Source organism: Eschrichtius robustus, chromosome 6 (assembly GCF_028021215.1).
Source record: "Eschrichtius robustus isolate mEscRob2 chromosome 6, mEscRob2.pri, whole genome shotgun sequence".
NCBI classification, from domain to species: domain Eukaryota; kingdom Metazoa; phylum Chordata; class Mammalia; order Artiodactyla; family Eschrichtiidae; genus Eschrichtius; species Eschrichtius robustus.
Window position 1 is genome coordinate 75,264,520 of NC_090829.1, and position 18,520 is coordinate 75,283,039.

At 38.7% G+C, this 18,520-nt stretch overlaps 1 protein-coding gene and 1 pseudogene across 3 annotated transcripts in view; both read right to left on the reverse strand.

The window, feature by feature from the left end:
• IQCG (IQ motif containing G) overlaps positions 1-18,520 on the reverse strand; it is a 39,416-nt gene that overhangs the window by 3,859 nt on the left and 17,037 nt on the right. For all 3 annotated transcript variants that reach the window (XM_068546564.1, XM_068546565.1, XM_068546563.1), the window contains exons 7-8: positions 10,911-11,072; positions 9,849-9,923 (exon numbers count right to left, since the gene is read on the reverse strand). In XM_068546564.1, the coding sequence (XP_068402665.1) occupies positions 9,849-9,923; positions 10,911-11,072 (237 nt within the window). The remainder of the gene's footprint in view (positions 1-9,848; positions 9,924-10,910; positions 11,073-18,520) is intronic.
• LOC137765708 (heterogeneous nuclear ribonucleoprotein K pseudogene) lies at positions 12,484-13,938 on the reverse strand (annotated as a pseudogene).

The window sequence follows — 18,520 nt, forward strand, 5'->3', positions numbered from 1 at the left end:
CGCCAGGTCTTAGTTGCGGCTTGCAGGCTCCTTAGTTGAGGCTCGCCACCTCCTTAGTTGCAGCTCACCAGCTCCTTAGTTGTGGCATGTGAACTCTTAGTTGCGGCATGCATGTGGGATCTAGTTCCCTGACCAGGGATCAAACCTGGGCCCCCTGCATTGGGAGCACGGAGTCTTATCCACTGCACCACCAGGGAAGTCCCTCAAGGATATACTTTAGCAAAATAAAATGAAAGAGATATGAATAAGAAATAGTAAAATGTATATTTAAGCTATATGTCATAAATTTTTAGTAATAAATCATAATCTGGAACTAAATCCCAAATTAGGCAGTATTGTCTAGTGGAAAGAGCACAGGCTCTGAAGGCAGATTGCCTAGGCTCAACTCCCAACTTTGGCACTCAAACAAGTTTACTCAACTCTCCAAAGCCTCAGTTCTATCATCTGTAAAATAGAAATATATAATGAATGATTTCAACATGGGATGTAGGAGAGGAAGAGAAGAGGTAAGTAAAAGCTTTGCCTTAATAAAGGCAAGTAGATAGAGATATTGATCAGATTTAACAGAAAGAACAAAGTTAAATGTTTAAGGGTTACCACTGCAAGAAAAGAATGTATGACAAACTCCTGAAGCATGTACCTCAAGAATGAGACATCAAGAGGAGCCTTTAGATGGTACATAAACATGATTTTTTAAAAAATCAATCACAATCCATGATTCTGATTAACTTAGAGCCTGTCTGTTTGCTGCAATCGTGTCTTTAACATCTTTCTAAATCTTAACACTTTCATTTTCTTTTAATCAAAAAAAAGAGAACAGGCTCCAGGCAGGCAGGAGGAGCTGGCTGAAATGTAATAACATCATCTGATATTTCTTGTACTTCTATTTACATTAATTTATATTTACAGCAAATGATACTGGCTTTCCTTTTATAGCAATAATACTATCTTAACTGAAAATAAATTGATATAGTTGTTTAGGTGAATAACTAACTAGAAAATAGTAGTAATACAGGTGGTATGCAGATATTACAAAACCAGGAAAGTGGTATGCAAATAATTGAAGTTTGCACTAGAAAGCTGGAAATCAAGAAATAAAAATTCTATCAATTCCACTATTGGATGAGAATCTGCCTTCCAAAGCAGGGGACGCGGGTTCGATCCCTGGTTGGGGTACTAAGATCCCACATGTCGCGGGGCAAATAAACCTGCGCACCACAACTACTGAGCCCGCGTGATCTGTAGCTCACGTGCCACAACTAGAGAAGCCTGCACGACACAACAAAGAAGAACCCAGGCGCCACAATGAAGACACAGCACAGCCAAAAAAATAATAAATAAAATAAAATAATGATTAAAAAAAGGAGAGCAACAACTAGAAAGCTTGAAAAGCAGGAAACATAAAATAATATGGAAACATTAAGTATAAACAAATGAAAAATCACAATAAAATTAATTGGAGTAAATTCCCCTATCAAAAAAAAAACCTCTCAGATTTTTTTAATCCAACTATGAGCTATTTATAAAAACCACAGTTAATATAATCAAAGGAAAAAGAAAGCAGGTTTGGCAATTAATATCTGGCAAAACAGAACTCAAGCCAAGAATAATTAAATGAGACAAAAAGGGATATTTTAAACTGATAAAAGGCAAGCTTTATTAAGAAGATATTACAGTTATAAACTTTTATATTCTAATTACATATTTTTGGAATATATAAAGAAAAAATTAGAAATGTAAGAAATTGACAGATCCACAATCACCTTAGGAGACTATCACACCTCTCTGAAATTAATAGCTCAGGTAGACCAAAATAAATAACAATATGAAGAATTTGACAGCCAGACTAACAGACAATTCCGCAACTTTGTACCTAACAGAGAAAACATTCTTTTAAAATACCCATGAAATATTCATATAATGTGAGCATATATGAAGCCCAAGTAAGAGCTCTACAAATTCCAATAAGCATAAATCTTATATTTCACATTCCTAGACCATAATGGAAGACAGTAAGAGTGTAAAGGTCAAAGCATTGCTGTGAGCAATAGAAAGACAGCCTACACTCTTTCCTCTCCAACTTTAACCACTTGGACATTTAAAAAACACCCTATTAATACGGGGAGAGGGAAGGGTAAGCTGGGACAAAGTGAGACAGTGGCATGGACATATATACACTACCAAACGTAAAATAGATAGCTAGTGGGAAGCAGCCGCATAACACAGGGAGATCAGCTGGGTGCTCTGTGACCACCTAGAGGGGTGGGATAGGGAGGGTGGGAGGGAGGGAGACGCAAGAGGGAAGAGATATGGGGACATATGTATATGTATAACTGATTCACTTTGTTATAAAGCAGAAAGTAACACACCATTGCAAAGCAATTATACTCCAATAAAGATGTTAAAAAAAAAACAACCCTATTAAATAACTAGGGTTAAAAAGGAAATAACAAAAAATAATAATAATAACAAAAAAAGGAAATAACAAATTGTAAACTAAAAATTATGATGCCTACAATTTACTTTTAAAGGCCCAAAAAAGGTAAGATGGATTAATGGAGGAAGGATGTACAGACATGTGATAAAGCAAGAATAATAAAATGTGAATGGTAGAATCATAACTAGAAGATGGGCTTTGGGGCATTCGCTGTAAAATTCTTTCAACTTTGTGTATATTTGGAAACACTCAAAATGTTAGGGAAAAATAAATAAATTTCAAATTATTTGGAAAGGAATGACAATGTAAGCATTATTTACTAAAACTTCAAACTGTACTCAGAAAAATGTTGGTTTATATGCATTTACAAGAAAATAAGGGACTTCCCTGGTGTCTCAGTGGTTAAGAATCTGCCTGCCAAATGCAGGGGACATGGGTTCAATCTCTGGTCCGGGAAGATCCCATATGCCTCGGAGCAACTAAGCCCGCAAGCCACAACTACTGAGCCCACGTGCCGCAACTACTGAAGCCCATGCGCCGAGAGCCCACGCTCCACAACAAGAGAAGCCACCGCAATGAGAAGCCCGTGCACCACAACGAAGAGTAGCCCCCGCTCACTGCAACTACAGAAAGCCTGTGCTCAGCAACAAAGACCCAACGCAAACAAAAATTTTTTAAAAAGAGAATAATAAAATTTGAAAATAAATGAATTGAGTATTTAAGAAACTAGACAAAAATTAGCAATATAAGCTCAAAGAAAATAATTATACATAATTATAGTAATTTATAATTAAATACTTATAAGTAATAATACATGAACATAATTACCCAATTAAAGCAAAAACCAATGTGACAGGGAACAAAACAGATTTGCTCAATAAAACCAAAAGATGGTTTTTATGAAGACCATTAAAATGGTCAAACCTTTGACAAAGCTCAGCAAGAAAATGGGAGAGAAGACACAAATTTTTGAAAATAAAGGATGAAAAAGATAACTTCAGAAATAAGAGAAAAATTTAAACAGTAAGAGACTATAGATCACATGTTTATACTAATAAATTTGAAATGAATGTTTTGATGAAATGGATTATTTTCTAGGAAGATATAAGTTACCAAAAATGACTCAAAAAAGAGGTTTTTTTTAAGTAAAGACATCAGTAATCATTTTAAAAAATTGAAAAGGGAGCCAAATATCTCCTTTAAAATGATACTCAGCAAGACTGTTTATGACTGAATTTACCAGTTTCAAGGAACAAATAGTAATCTATTTTGTTCTATTTTTATTTTTTAGGTTTCAGAGTATAAAAAGATGAAAAGCTTCCCAATTCAAACTGCCAAGCTAGCATAGCTGATCACAATACAACAAAGAAGCACCAAAAAATGAATCTATAGGTTAATCTCATTTATGGAATATATAAATACAAAATAAAAATCTACAATTCTGTCTAGTAAAAGAATAATAAATTATGAAGAAGTAGGATTTATCCCCCAAATTTAAGATGATTCAACATCAACAAATCTATTAATGTGTTTTAATTTATTAACATATTAAAAGAGAAAAAGATATCATCTCAATGAATTAAAAAAAAATCAGTCTCATAAATCTGAATGCTCATTCCCGATTAAGAAGAATAAAAAAAAACTTAATATATGACTAAAAGGAAACTTTATTAACTTGATAAGGTTTACCTCCCATAAACCTACAGTGCAAACGTCATACGATCCCCATTTGTGCCAATTATCAAATCACCATCCTCTCAGCTCCAAATCATCCTTCACTGACCCACTTTGTGAAACTTGATGCTTGCAGTAAACATTTGTTTTGCAAGCTGGCAAAATGTGAAGCTTTGTCAGTAGAGGGCGCCAGAGGGACATGACAGAAGAGCTTCTCTCCTTGGTTCCAGTGTGCTTCCTCTTTTGTTTCAGGGGCACAGCTGACTGTGGCATGGGTGTGGGACATTCAGTGGCACTTGTTCCCCAAGTCCTGCTGACACAGCAGAAGGATTCTTGCTTGCCAAACAGTCCACAGTTCCCTGCTTGCCAGCTTTACCCAGGGCAACAAAGCAAACATCTGTTTATTCCTTCCTTGCATACTGTCCTTTAGCCCTAGAGTTCTCTTTTATCCCTCCTTTGTAGCCAATTCCTTATTACCAGTTAATGATTCTTTTGTTAAGTGTTCCCTGCTCAAAATACTGATGGGGCTTCTGTCACCTAACTGGACCATAATGATACAGAATTAGTACCAAAAATAGAGTTTGTCTTCCCACCTTCTAATTCACATGTCTTACTAAGGCATCTAAAATCCTTGCTTCTTCTGTTCATCAGATACAATCACCATAATGCAGTGAACATAATGCAGTGAAACATGATGTTTTGTGGAAAGTCAAAGCAGGCAATATCTCTGCAGACCATAATATGGCAGAGAAAGGAGAAATGACATAGCCCTGATGCGAGACTGTGAGGGTGTACTGTTGGCCCTGCCAGGTAAAAGCAAACTGCTTCTGCAGTTTTTTCGAAACTAGTTTGGAGACAGGGACCTTAGTCAAGTTAATAGCTGCCTACCAAGTACCAGTGGCCGTTGAAGATTTTCTCCAGTAAAGATACTACATCTCGAACAGTAGTTGCAATTGGAGTCACCATCTGATTACATTTACATTAGTCCACAGTCACTCTCCAAGATCATTCAACTGCACAGGCCAAACAGCTGAGTTAAAGGGGGATGTGGCAAGTGTCACTACCTCCACTTTGAAGCCTTTGATGTTGGCGCTAATTTCTACAGTTACACCAGTGGTACAGCACTGCTTATGATTTACTATCTTGGTAGGGATGGGAAGTTCCAGAGACTTCTACTAGGCCCTTACTACCATAAAGGCCCTCACTCCATGAATCAGAGAGCCAATGTAGAAATTTTGTCTGTTATCAAGTATGTCTATTCCAATCCTATGTTCAGTAACTGGGGAAAATAACCACAGAGTGTATCCACAGAACAGGTGGGCCCAGAGCAAATCAGACTTAAGTCGCCATCTATCACCTGACCACCATAATCCCCCATTTTGAGGAGGGGCCACAGTGTTGTTTTGAGTCCCTAGGAATTAGCATCAATTCACAGCAAAATGTTTAGTAATCTCAAAAGGTCTGGATATTTCCTTTTTTCCAGTGCATAGTCACTCTAATAAGTAGCCCCAGGTCCCTTGGGTAAGGCTTGGAGGAAGATTCACTTGCATTACTTGCAGCAGTGCTGCAGAGTTCATCCTCAGGGGGACCTGCTCCCTTCAATCAAGGGGCTCTGGGTCTGTGAATTTACTTAGTCTGGAAACTGGATGAGAGGCCTTGACTCTTCATTGTGGTGACTCAAATCAGGTTTTTGGCAACTAGACTTGGACTTTTTTTCTGTTATATAGATCAAGTAATGCTTTATCAGGCTGCCCATCAATTTTGTTCCTAGAGATACCACAATCAATTAGTCATTGCCAAACATCCTTGTGGGCAAAGGCTTTCTAATTACCAGTACCTCTCTGCTGCCCTCCATGGCAATCGTGTCCACCTTCGCTTTGGTAGTTAAGTGCTGCCACATGTCCTCTGGCACTCCATGAGTCCATCATCCCCACCAGGTGTTCCCATTCTAAGTTGCAGGGTCCTGTTCTTTCCCAAGGAACCCTAACTTGCACATGAGAAACTTGGCATGACTATGAATTCATGTGTAATAGTGTTATACTCCACCTTCCTTGGTCTAACACCCTTAGAATCCATTCCCATACATATCCCCTGGGTTTCCGTCAGTATGTATCAGTAAAGTCTTGTAATTCTTTTGGAGTGTAAGCTATTTCCTTCTGAGTTATAATTATCTGAGTTATCTATCAACCTGGAATCTGCTGAGATTTGACCCTAGTGATGGATCCAGGGACAAAAGGGGTGATTGCAGTAGGTCTTGAGAATGAGCATCCCTTTTCAAGGCATCTGCCTCAGATGAAGTTATTATCACAGGGTTTTCAGGGAAAGGAAGACTAATCTCAGACATAGGAGGGCAGGCTACTTCCACTGGCAAGAGAGGCTTACAGTGACTTGGGGGTTCAAGTCAATTACATAAATTACATAAATTGTCAATTACATAAATCTGAGTCCAACCAGGTGTTCCCATTCTAAGTTGCAGGGTCTTATTCTTTCCCAAGGAACCCTAGCTTGCACATGAGAAACTTGGCATGACTATGAATTCATGTGTAATACTGACTGAAACATCATTAAAACCAAGAATAGAAAAACGGTGCCACATTATTATTACAACTACTACTAAACATTACACTTGCCATTCTATCTGTACAATAAGCCACAAAATGGAAATAGACATATAAATAATGAAAGGGAAAATATAAAATTGTTATTATCTACAGTCAGTAAGATTTTCTACCTAGAATATCCAAATGAATCAACTGAAAAACATTAAAACTAATATGAGAGGACATAAGGAATCTAGAACAATATTACAAAAATGAATAGCATTTCCATATACCATGCACTTAGAGACATGTCCACTGACAGAAGGATGGTTACCTAAATTTTGGTATAACCCCCTCATGGCATATTATATAGCAATTGTACTGCCTTAGAAAACATTAAAGACAGGGACTTCCCTGGTGGTACAGTGGTTAAGAATCTGCCTGCCAATGCAAGGGACACAGGTTCGAGCCCTGGCCGGGGAAGATCCCACATGCCGCAGAGCAACTAAGCCCGTGCGCCACAACTACTGAGCCTGAGGTCTAGAGCCTGCGAGCCACAACTACTGAGCCCACGTGCCACAACTACTGAATGCCTAGAGCCTGTGCTCCGCAACAAGAGAAGCCACCGCAATGAGAAGCCCGTGCACCGCAATGAACAGTAGCCCCCGTTCGCCGTAACTAGAGAAAGCCCGTGCGCAGCAGTGAAGACCCAACACAGCCAAAAATAAACAAATAAATTTATAAAAAAAAAAGAAAACATTAAAGACAAAGTAAATTCTTTTAAAAAACTGAGTCTGGAAAAACATATATAGTATGATCCCATTTATGTCAAAAATAAATATAAATAAATACTAAAAACAGGTAAGTATTTAGGTACATACACAAATATGTACATGAAAGGAAAAGAATATGGAAGAAATCTTTGGAAAGGGGAGTGATTGAGAAAGCTTTCGCTTTTTGAAAATCTATATATTTCTGTACTGTTTCCAATTTTTCATTAAAAAGTATTTATGTATCACTTGTGTTATTAGGCTGAAGATGTGAGGAACACTAACTTCATGCATCCAACATCCATTTATCCACCCACTCATCTGATTGTTATCAAATACCTGCAATACTTCTAACATTTGAAACAGGTAACATGATACATAATCCTGAAATTACAGGGGTACAGGTTCTAATAACGTACTGATATGTTTTTCAGTAAAGGCCTGTGAGATAGCATCTAGAAATTATTTTCTTTAACCACAGATTTAGAATTATTTGCTGAAAATTCATCCACTTTCTCAAAGGCAAGCTATATCATGAGTAAGCTGGAAATTTTTTCCTTATTCATCCAACAGGGATATTTTGAAAGGTTCCATTCAGCTTGGTTTGTTATTAGTATTGGAAATACTAATTAAAACCATTCAGTCACATATAATTCACACAAGAAGAAATAAAATGAGTAAATAAATACATGGAAAAATGGTTAATTCTATTAGTAAGCAAAAAATGCAAAATAAGACAATTCATTAAATTAGTAGACTTTAAAAGATATCTAAAACTTTGCAGTACCCTGTCTGACAGGACCAAAGATGGATGGAGTGATAGAATTGAGGAATGTTAAGCCCTCTGTCATAAAGCAGACCAGTGCCTTTGTAGGAGTGAAAATGCGCACTTATAAGCCCCTAAAGGATCGTCCTAAATGCCAAGGATTAGAATCCTGGATCCAGCATTTTGTACGTAGGGGATGCACGGAGCACCCACATTTATTCCCTGAGGAAGAAACAAAAGCCAAAAGGGACTGCAGTGACACGCTAGAGGAAGAAAATACTATTTTGGAGAAACCAACAAAGACAGTTTGTGTTGATACAGAAATTAAAAGCATCGTTTAACCACAGAAAACTCACCAAGATCTAGGAGGCAACAAAAGACCATTAGGCTAAAGAAGTTCTTGCTTGAATAAGAAAGAATTTAAACATTCTTTCATTCCTGTCCAAAAGAATTAGAGATGGAAGAAGCAAAAGGCAATTTTAAAATGGACATATATTTACATACACCTGGAAGACTGTGCCTTGTGTTCAAATTCATTAAAGCCAGATTCTGCAAGTTAAAAAAAAAAAAAAAAATCGAAAACAGCTAGTTCTATTGAGGATACCTTGAAATTAGTGCTTGCATAAATTGCTGATGTCAGTGTAAAATAGAAAGTACTAGCATTATTTATCAAAAGTCACAAAATAACAGACTCTCTGTATTGATAATCTCATGCTTGAGATTTACTTTTAGTAAGTAATTGCAATGAATAAAACAGTTATTTGGGCAAAGCTTTCATTACTGAATTATTTATAATAATGAAACTTTGGAAATAACCTAATATCCAAAACAAAGAGTAACAAATTATGGAATAACCATTCAATGGAACATTATAAAACCACTTAAAATTATTTTATGAAGAGACTGTAATAAAATGGAAAAATGAGTAAAAAACCAACTGGCAATTTTTTTTTAATTAATTAATTAATTTATTTTTGGCTGCGTTGGGTCTTCATTGCTACATGCAGGCTTTCTCTAGTTGTGGCGGGCGGGGGCTACTCTTCATTGCCGTGTACAGGTTTCTCATTGCAGTGGCTTCTCTTGTTGTGGAGCATGGGCTCTAGGCGCACGGGCTTCAGTAGTTGTGGCATGTGGACTCAGTAGTCGTGGCTCGTGGGCTCTAGAGCGCAGGTTCAGTAGTTGTGGCGCACGGGCTTAGTTGCTCCACGGCATGTGGGATCTTCCCAGACCAGGGCTCGAACCCGTGTCCCCTGCACTGGCAGGCGGATTCTTAACCACTGTGCCACCAGGGAAGTCCCCAATTGGCAATTTTTTTAAAATCTTCCCTCAACTAAGAATATGCTATTTTTATAATTTTAAGAAATCAGGAAATTTTAGTTTTAAATTATGACTATGAAGCAATATAGGAACAAGAAAACTGTTTCTTATATAGTGCTAAATGATAAAGGTAGAGGACAAAATTTTACCTGTACTCAAATTACAGCTTTATAAAATATTTATCCAGATAGACAACTTTTAAAGAAAAGTGGGCTATACAGCTCATTTATTAGGCTGGTAGAATTATGGTTGATTTTTCTTTCCTTAAATTTTTTTTGCTGTCCTTGGTATTTTATAAGCAGGACACAAACATGTCAGAGGATAAGAAAGTTTTGGGGACCCACCTGCTGCTCCTTTCTAAGGAATATTTCAATCTCTGCATGAATCCGGTTCTCTTCTTCAGTTTTCAGCCTTAGTTTCTGTGAGAACAACAAACCAATGTCAGGAATTCTTCCCAACTGGGCTGGAAGTGAGTTCTCAAGATTAGGGGTGTAGCTGTGACAGTAGTACAGGTCTTCTCTACCAGCTGGGATCCTAAGATTCCGAGATATTGCTCCAGAGCAGCAATTCCGTTCCCTTCAACTCAATTCATGTTCACAACATGGCTGAGCCATGTCTGGCACTGTGCTGGACAGAGGCAACTGCCCAGAGCAAAAGGACCATAATCCTGTGGCCTGGAAACTGGTGTCCATTTAAGGAGAGAAACAATGCTTCAAGGGCACAAGCTTCTCAGGCCTACAGAAGGAAATTCCAGAGTGCAAGAAAAAAGTTTGTTGTCATAGTCTTAAGCCACACTTGGGAAGTAAGCTTTCAAATAAGTCAGAGAAAGGAGTCCGCCTCCTGCACACAGGTGATACGCTCTACTGATGTTTGCTCCTTCTCGCTGACCTCTTGTTCTTTTAGCCATTTAGCCTTCCTCCTCTAATGAGGGTCTACCCTTGTTTCTTTCTCCTGATATTTTTCACTGTGACTTCTCATTTCTGTAAATGTAGGTTTGCATGAAATTCAGCCCTCTAGATTTTGTATTTCTTAATGGAGGGATGAAAGATACTGGTTGAGTGAGAAAAGTAGCAGCAAAAACCTGCAGTTACTGAATATCTTGTTTTGCCCTCTCCCTATAATTACCAGGAGAAATGGCAAGTGGTTTTATAAAGTAAGGATAAAGTGACCAAGAGAAGAAAGTAAAACCAATTTTCAAAGTCATTACAAAAAACCAGGAGATGTAAGCTACAGCCCATCAGAATCTCTGCCTGCAAAAAAGCAAGTCCTCATTCTTTTTTTGTTTTTAACCTCAAATGTTAGGGTTGCTGGAGAGAGCAAAGATTGGGAAAGTCTCCCTCTCTCTCCTCCTTTGTCAGCTGAGGCAATATCAGGAGCCTGATTCATTCCTAATTAACAGTGATTACCTCAATCTCTTCCAGCAAGAGCTCCTCTGTTTTGCTACATTTTTTCTGGGTCTGGGAAATCTGCAGCTCAGTGTTTCTCTTCATATAGCGATTCTCCATGCTGGTTTTTGCCTTCATCTCTTGCAACTGGTCCTTGAGGTGAGCAATATATTCATGCCGACTCTGTAAAGGTAAGACCAGGTTTCTAAATTAAAATACATTCTACCTCCATTCAGCTCAGTCAGTGGCTTAAGCTTACCTTTTGTTCTTTTTTTTTTTTTTTAATAATTTAAGATTATTGTATTTCCTTACAAGAGGAATGTTTTAACAAATTTTACAGGTGTCAATCAACCCTTGTTCAAATTGGGCACACATCAAATCTAGCATTATGGGAGTTTTATTTGGAAGTGAACTTTTAACTATCAATACAAATGCCAAGATACTACATAAAACATCCACAGGAACTTTTTTCATCTTTTTTTGAATTGTCCACAAACATTTCCTACATAATCCAACATACAACAGAGAAATGGTACATCTTTTTCTTTCAATTTGCATACAATGGAAAAACAAGAATATATATATATATATATTTTTTTTTTTTACAAAGTTTAACTAATAGACACTACCAAGCTGACAGTTTAAGTCTATAGGTGAGAAGTTATTTAATAAAAAATAATCAGAATTTATTTAGCATCAGTCACTTCCATAACCAAGTATTATTCTGATTAATAAAACTTGCCACCATTAGGCTTCTGGTATATACTTATACCAACTACTCCATCTGTTGCATTGCTCCCCACCTTGGTTCTTCACAACTACAAACAGAAAATCGTTGCAAAGTAGGGGCAAGCATTTGCAAAAACAAACAAAAATCCCCAGCTTATTAGAAGCATGAATGTGTGGTGGAATTTCCTCCCAAGCAACGGACTTTCAAATCACTTAAGAAATCACCAGAACTGAATGTGTCAAGATATTTGCCTAAGTCCAAGAAGAGATGCATTTATTTATACCCAACAGAGGACTGAAAATTAAACTTAGTGTTTAGTTTGGGGGCAGGTTGGGGGGAATTCAGCCATTTGAAAAATGACCATCTTAAAAAAAAATGACCACCAAAAATAGGTTCACTAAATTTATTTTAAAAATCATAAAACGTTTCTTACAAAAGAGCATTACAAAAAAAAAAAAAAAAAAAAAAGAGCATTACATTCTGCACACTGCTCTGAATAGATGCCAGGGACACATGGACTATTGCTACTTTTCCTCCCTGTCCCACCCCCCAAATGCTACAGTGACCACAAAGCAAAGTGTTCACAATAATTACATGGGGGGATTTTTTTTTTAAACCATCAACAATGAACAAAAATTACAAGTCACTCACTCTGCTGCTGTTTCAAAATTTCAATGTTGATTTTTGCACACCCTCCCCCAACCCCCAAGTAAGTCTGTTTGTAAGGAACTAAAACATTACATCTGGTGAACAGCAAAGATTTCACTACACCTCAAATGCAGAACACCTGTGAAGCAGAGGAATGTTGGCTTTTTAAACAGAAGCAGAGAAAAAAAAAAAGGATGCAGGACTCCTTCACTAGTCTTAGAAAAACTTTCCAGAATACTGCTTCACAGTGTTCTGCAGCAAATACTGTGCACTCTGTATCTGGGCCTGTGTTCCTGTAATGGTAATAATCCGATCTTCGGACTCTTCTAAAGGCTCATCAATTTTGATCAAAGCTCCTGACTCATGACAGATTTGTTTAATCCGCTGACCACCTTTGCCAATAATAGATCCAGCCAGATCTTTGGGAATAGTTACTTGTGTAGTAATAATAGGTCCACCAAGATCACCGTATGAGCCACGACCCCCTGCGTAGGAATAATCATATCCAGAGCCACCCTGTGGTTCATAAGCCATCCGCCACTCTGATGGGCTCCATGTATCTACTGCAGAGTCCCAGGTTTCATCAGCACTGAAACCAACCATGCCATCATAACAGTCTCCAGGTCTCCCTCTTCTGTCATAGGCCATTAGATCTCCTCCTCTAGGTGGTGGTGGTGGAGGAAGAGAAAGATTCTGAGCTCTGCCACCACCCCAGCCACCTCGTCCAGGAGGAGGTGGACGAGGTCCTCAACGAGGGCTCACATCACAATCTCTTCTGGATGGAGGCATGGGACGCCCACCCCGACCAGGAGGCATTCTGTCAAAACTACCTCTTCCCCGCATGGGAAATCCCACAGGACATCCACGGCGGTCATCAAACATCATTGTAAAACCACCATAATCATAGGTTTCATCGTAAAAATTGGGGTCATAAGGCTGAGCATGTCCTTTGATGGGAGACTCTGATTTAAGATCAAGGATGATCTTTATGCACTCTACAACCCTATCAGGTTTTCCTCCAATAAGAACAACTCTGTCAGTGGATTGAGGACAACATTCCTGGAAAAGCTTGATTGTTGTCTGAGTGTTCTCTCGAAGTTCTTTGATTTTAGCACCTTTGACCCCAATAATTCCTCCAGCCAGACTCTGAAGAATCAACAGTCTCAACTCGCAGTCAAAGTCGCTTCCTTTATAGTGTTGGTAATTTAAGCATTCCACAGCATCAGATTCGAGCGGGAGCTGGCTGGTTGCAGTGGGTGATGGCACCTGCAGGCCCTCTTCCGAGATAGGGATGATTTTCTTCAGAATTTCTCCAATTGTTTCAATATCAGCACTGATACTCAATATGCACTCGGGGCCACTGCTGTCTGGGACTGAAACACTGGCATTGTAGTCTGTACGGAGAGCCTTAATATTCTTGCCTCCTTTTCCAATCACTGCCCCAGCATTCTTGCTCTGAAGCAGAATGCGTAATTCAACCATCTCATCATTGTTTCTAGATCTTTTAAAAGCTTGTTCGTCTTCCATATCTTCAGCAGGGCGTTTACCAAATTCACCATTGGTTTCGGTGTTGGGAAAGGTTTCCTCTGGCTGTTCAGTTTCCATTTTCTTGTATTAAAGGGGCACACCAATCAGTTATTAAATATATCTTTGCAGGGCAGAACTGAAGTGTTCTGGCGGGACCAACTGACACCTTAGTGCTGCAGTAGCCGGACAAGGCTACCGTCCCTATGCTGCTGTGCAGCCTCAGCGGGTCACAGCTAGACAGAGAACCTACCTTTTGTTCTTATATTTCAACAAGGAACTGGATCTATTTTTCTGCTATCACACTATGGGAAATTTACCCAGTAATCATGGATAGTATAAATGAAAATGAAAGATAAGTAGTTCTAAGCATCAGGACTGTGAGATTCTTTCCTAGGCACACCATTTGGGTACTCTGTATCCACACAAATTTCCCATTACTATCTCATTTTGGTGGAAAGAGCACTGAACTAAATGATCAAAAGACCTAACTTCCCACCCAAGCCCCACCAGCTGTGTGAATTTGGCCACGTCAGTTAAACTCTCTAAGTCTTACTTTCTTTAAAATAGAAACATTAATATCTACCCTGCCTGCAATATCTTAGCAAGTAATTATAAGGATTGATTGACAATATGTGTGAAAACTCTTCACAGGTTCCAAAGTGCTTGGCAATTTCTTTTCTTTTTTTAATTGAGTTAACATTGGTTTATAATATTATGTAAGTTTCATGTGTACATTATATTTCAATTTCTGTATACATTACAATGTGCTCACCACCAAAAGTTCAGTTTCCATCTGTCACCATACAGTTGACCCCCTTTACCCATTTCCCACCCCTAATCCTTTCCCCTTCTGGTAACCACTACTCTGTTCTACATGTTTGTTTTTGTTTGGTCTGCTCATCTATTTTTGTTTTGTTTGTTTGTTTTAGATTCCACATGAGTGAAATTATATGTTATTTATCTTTCTCTGTCTGACTTATTTCACTTAGCATGATAATCTCAATGTCCATCCATGTTGTCACAAGTAGCAAGACTTCATCTTCTTATGGCTGAGTAGTATTCCATTGTGTATATACTGTGTATATATATACCATATCTTCTTTATCCATTCATCTGTCAGTGGGCACTTAGGTTGTTTCCTTATCTCGGCTATTGTGGACAATGCTGCAATGAACATAGGGGTACGTATATCTTTCCGAATTAGTGTTTTCATGTTCTTTGGATAAATACCCAGAAGTGGAATCAATGAATGATATGGTAGTTTTATTCTTAATTTTTTGAGGAATCTCCATACTGTTTTCCATAGTGACTGCACCAGTTTACTTTCCCACCAACAGTACATGAGGGTTCCCTTTTCTCCACATCCTTGCCAACACTTGTAATATCAGGCCTTTTTGATAAGTGCTTGGCAATTTAATGGCCTTGGTATTCATTTTTAAAATATTTATTATGTATCAGGCATTGAACTAGACTCTAGGTAAACAGTAAAGGCCAAATAGACATGGTCCTTGCCCTCATAGAGCTTACAATCTAGTGGGAAAGATGTAATTAAAAGGAAACAAATACATATAAACTTTTTAAAATGTGAAATATGCTATGAAAGAAAAGGGCAACAGGCTATGAGAGAAAATAACAAGAGAGACCTACATTAGATTGGATAGTCCAAAAAAGGATTCTCTGAGAAAGGAATGTTTAATCTGACACCTGAAGGGTAAGAAAAATGGGTTGCGCTTCCCTGGTGGTGCAGTGGATAAGAATCTGCCTGACAATACAGGGGACACGGGTTCGAGCCCTGGTCCAGGAAGATCCCACATGCTGTGGAAAAACTAGGCCCATGTGCCACAACTACTGAGCCCGTGAGCCACAACTACTGAGCCCGTGTGCCACAACTACTGAAGCCCACGCACCTAGAGCCTGTGATCCGCAACAACAGAGGCCACCGCAATAAGAAGCCCACGCACCGCAATGAAGAGTAGCCCCTGCTCGCCGCAACTAGAGAAAGCCCGCGTGCAGCAATGAAGACCCGACACAGCCAAAAATAAATAAAGTAAAATTTAAAAAAAAAAAGGAAAAGTGGGGTCGAGGGGAATTCTAAGAAAAAGGAAAAATGTATGCCAAAGTCCTGAGGCAGCAATAGTGCCTGATTTTACGCTGATCTAGAGTTTCTTAAAGCAGTTTGCCCTTACCTCATCCTATTGACTCCAGCATGTATAATAAACCTTTCCAATGCTGGAGCTGCCACGGAGGTATATAGCACTGGGGAGATGTTCTCAGAACAGGATTCCAAGAAGGAGCTATTTCCCCACTGGGCCTAGGAATTCTCATTTCCCTTAAATTTTGAGTGCTGGACAACTGGAAGTAGAGATAGATAGGTAGATAACATACATACATATAGAGATATATCTTATGTAAGCTAGAAGCTTGAGCCTTCAAGGAGAAGGCTGGCTGTTAAAGAAGAGTCCTTCACTTACTTCAGCTTTGCCATGATTATTGAGGTTAGATGCAGTAAGCATGAAGGATATGAACCCACCCCTACTCATTTTGACTGGTTATAAAAGGAGTCAAAGGGCACAAGCTGGATGTCCTAGAACCCTAAAATCTTACGGCAATATTGAGAGGGATCTTCCTAATGGTGCTCAGTGATTTTGAGTACAAACTCTTGCCTTTGACCCTCATAGTGACCATCTGTATTCTACGGCTGGATGAAGAGCATTTTGTACCTCTTCCTTAGCAGGAGTTAATCATGAAAATTTGTTTCTTACACCTGGGTTCACACGAATGTCTAGACTGGGTAGCCCTACATCAACTACAGCCCTCCTGATTTCTCATCCTTTTGTTCTTCATTCAGCAACTCCATTGCCATCCATGGTCACTGACTGCACTTTGGAAAGCTCTGTGCTATACTGGAAGCTTTGCATGATATCTTAAAACATCCCTGAACTGCTCCACACTCCAAGCCACACTTCGTTTTCTCTCTGGCCACACTATTACTATTTTTCGCATGTTACCTCGCTCTTTCTTCACTCATCCCCTCAGCTTTTTGCATTCTTTAATGACTAATTTCCTTTTGGGGGGCCAGAAATAGAAAGAGTACCAAAGAGAACAGGTTGCAATGATGATGATGAACTCTAGGCTCCAAAATGGATTAAAGAATTAAATACAGATATAGAAAACATGCTTGTTAAATTTGCAAACAACTCAAAGCTGGTATATGATACGTAAGAGACATTAGAATTCAAAACCCTGTTGATTATTAGAACTCTGGACTGACTCCAAGAAGAAGCAAAGGTGAAACTAAAGTCCTGATTTTGGTTAGAAGAATCTTGTAAGTTGAGAATTGTGAAGACCTAACTTGTCTTCCAACACTTTCATTAGAGGCTTACCCAGCTTCTAACATGAGAACCTGAGGTTAGGGCCCCACCACTGGTTGTTGTAATAGCAGCACTGTAAAAAAGGTGCCTCCCTTCCCTTGTATTCTTTAGACTTCTCAGAGTCTTCCTTTCACTGTGCTTCTTCTAGTGGTTTGTCATCAGAATCTTCACAATCATGAAAGAATATTGCCATACAATATTGTGAAAAGCATTTGGAGTGCTTCCTCTTTGTTTATATTACTGTAATTTGTGGCACTGTATACTGTTTATATAACAGGGAAAAAATTCTCCCCTATCCTCTGTTGTGGTTAGACATCTATAATAGTGTGTACAGTTTTAGGCATCACATTTTTTTTTAACATCTTTATTGGAGTATACAGACATCACATTTAAGAAGGAGTTTACTCAGATGAGATTATCCAAGACAGTGAAGTGTGCGAATATTTTAGTACAAAAGGAAAGAAAAGAGGAAATTGGTGTGATTGGAAAGGTAATAGTTCAAATGGAAATGAAAGCAGTGGGTGGAATTGGAGCCTGAAACTTTAGAAGTTCTGACTTGATCATGCTTCATCTGCATTTTAGAACGGGAGACTATTTGGCTCAGAGTTTATTCATAGACTCTCATAGAATCAGCCAGTATTCTTAGTTACAGACGGACAGGCAAATATAAATGTTAATTTAATACAGAACTCTATTTTTTTCCCATGGCTTTTATCACTTTAATAGACCACATTTCCATTTTCCTTTTTCCATCCAACCAAAGAGGCAGCCTGAGGTATAAGACAAGTTCCATCTTCTCCAGCTCCCCAAAATTTCAGGAACCAGTACTCTCCTCCCTACTTTGTGTTCAATTATGAAAACAGACACTACCATTAAAAGCCTCTGGGGGAATTCCCTGGCAGTCCAGTGGTTAGGACTCAGTGCTTTAACTGCCATGGGCCTGGGTTCAATGATCCCTGGTCGGGGAACTAAGATCCCACAAGCCCCACGCTGCAGCTGGGGAGAAAAAAAAAGACTTCTGCTCACAATATTGTGGCAGCCATCGGAGCCTTATTAACTCTAATTGGTTGACTGCTTCTTTCCATTACTAAAGCTTCTCTGAATTCAAATAACAAGTCCAGAAGTCTAGATCTGAAGGCAGTTTGGGGATTTGGAAGTAAAGTTTGGTCTGCTACACAAACCCACAAATATGCTGCATCAGTTCATGATTGATCATGGAGAAAGCTCTAGATACCATGGACAACCAGGGTTATGATAATGGGTTATGGTGAAGGCAGATCTCTTCTTAGTGAGAATCTTAAAAGGAATTCATACAACTGAAGATCCTTGGCCTATAACTCAGTATTTCTAGGCTG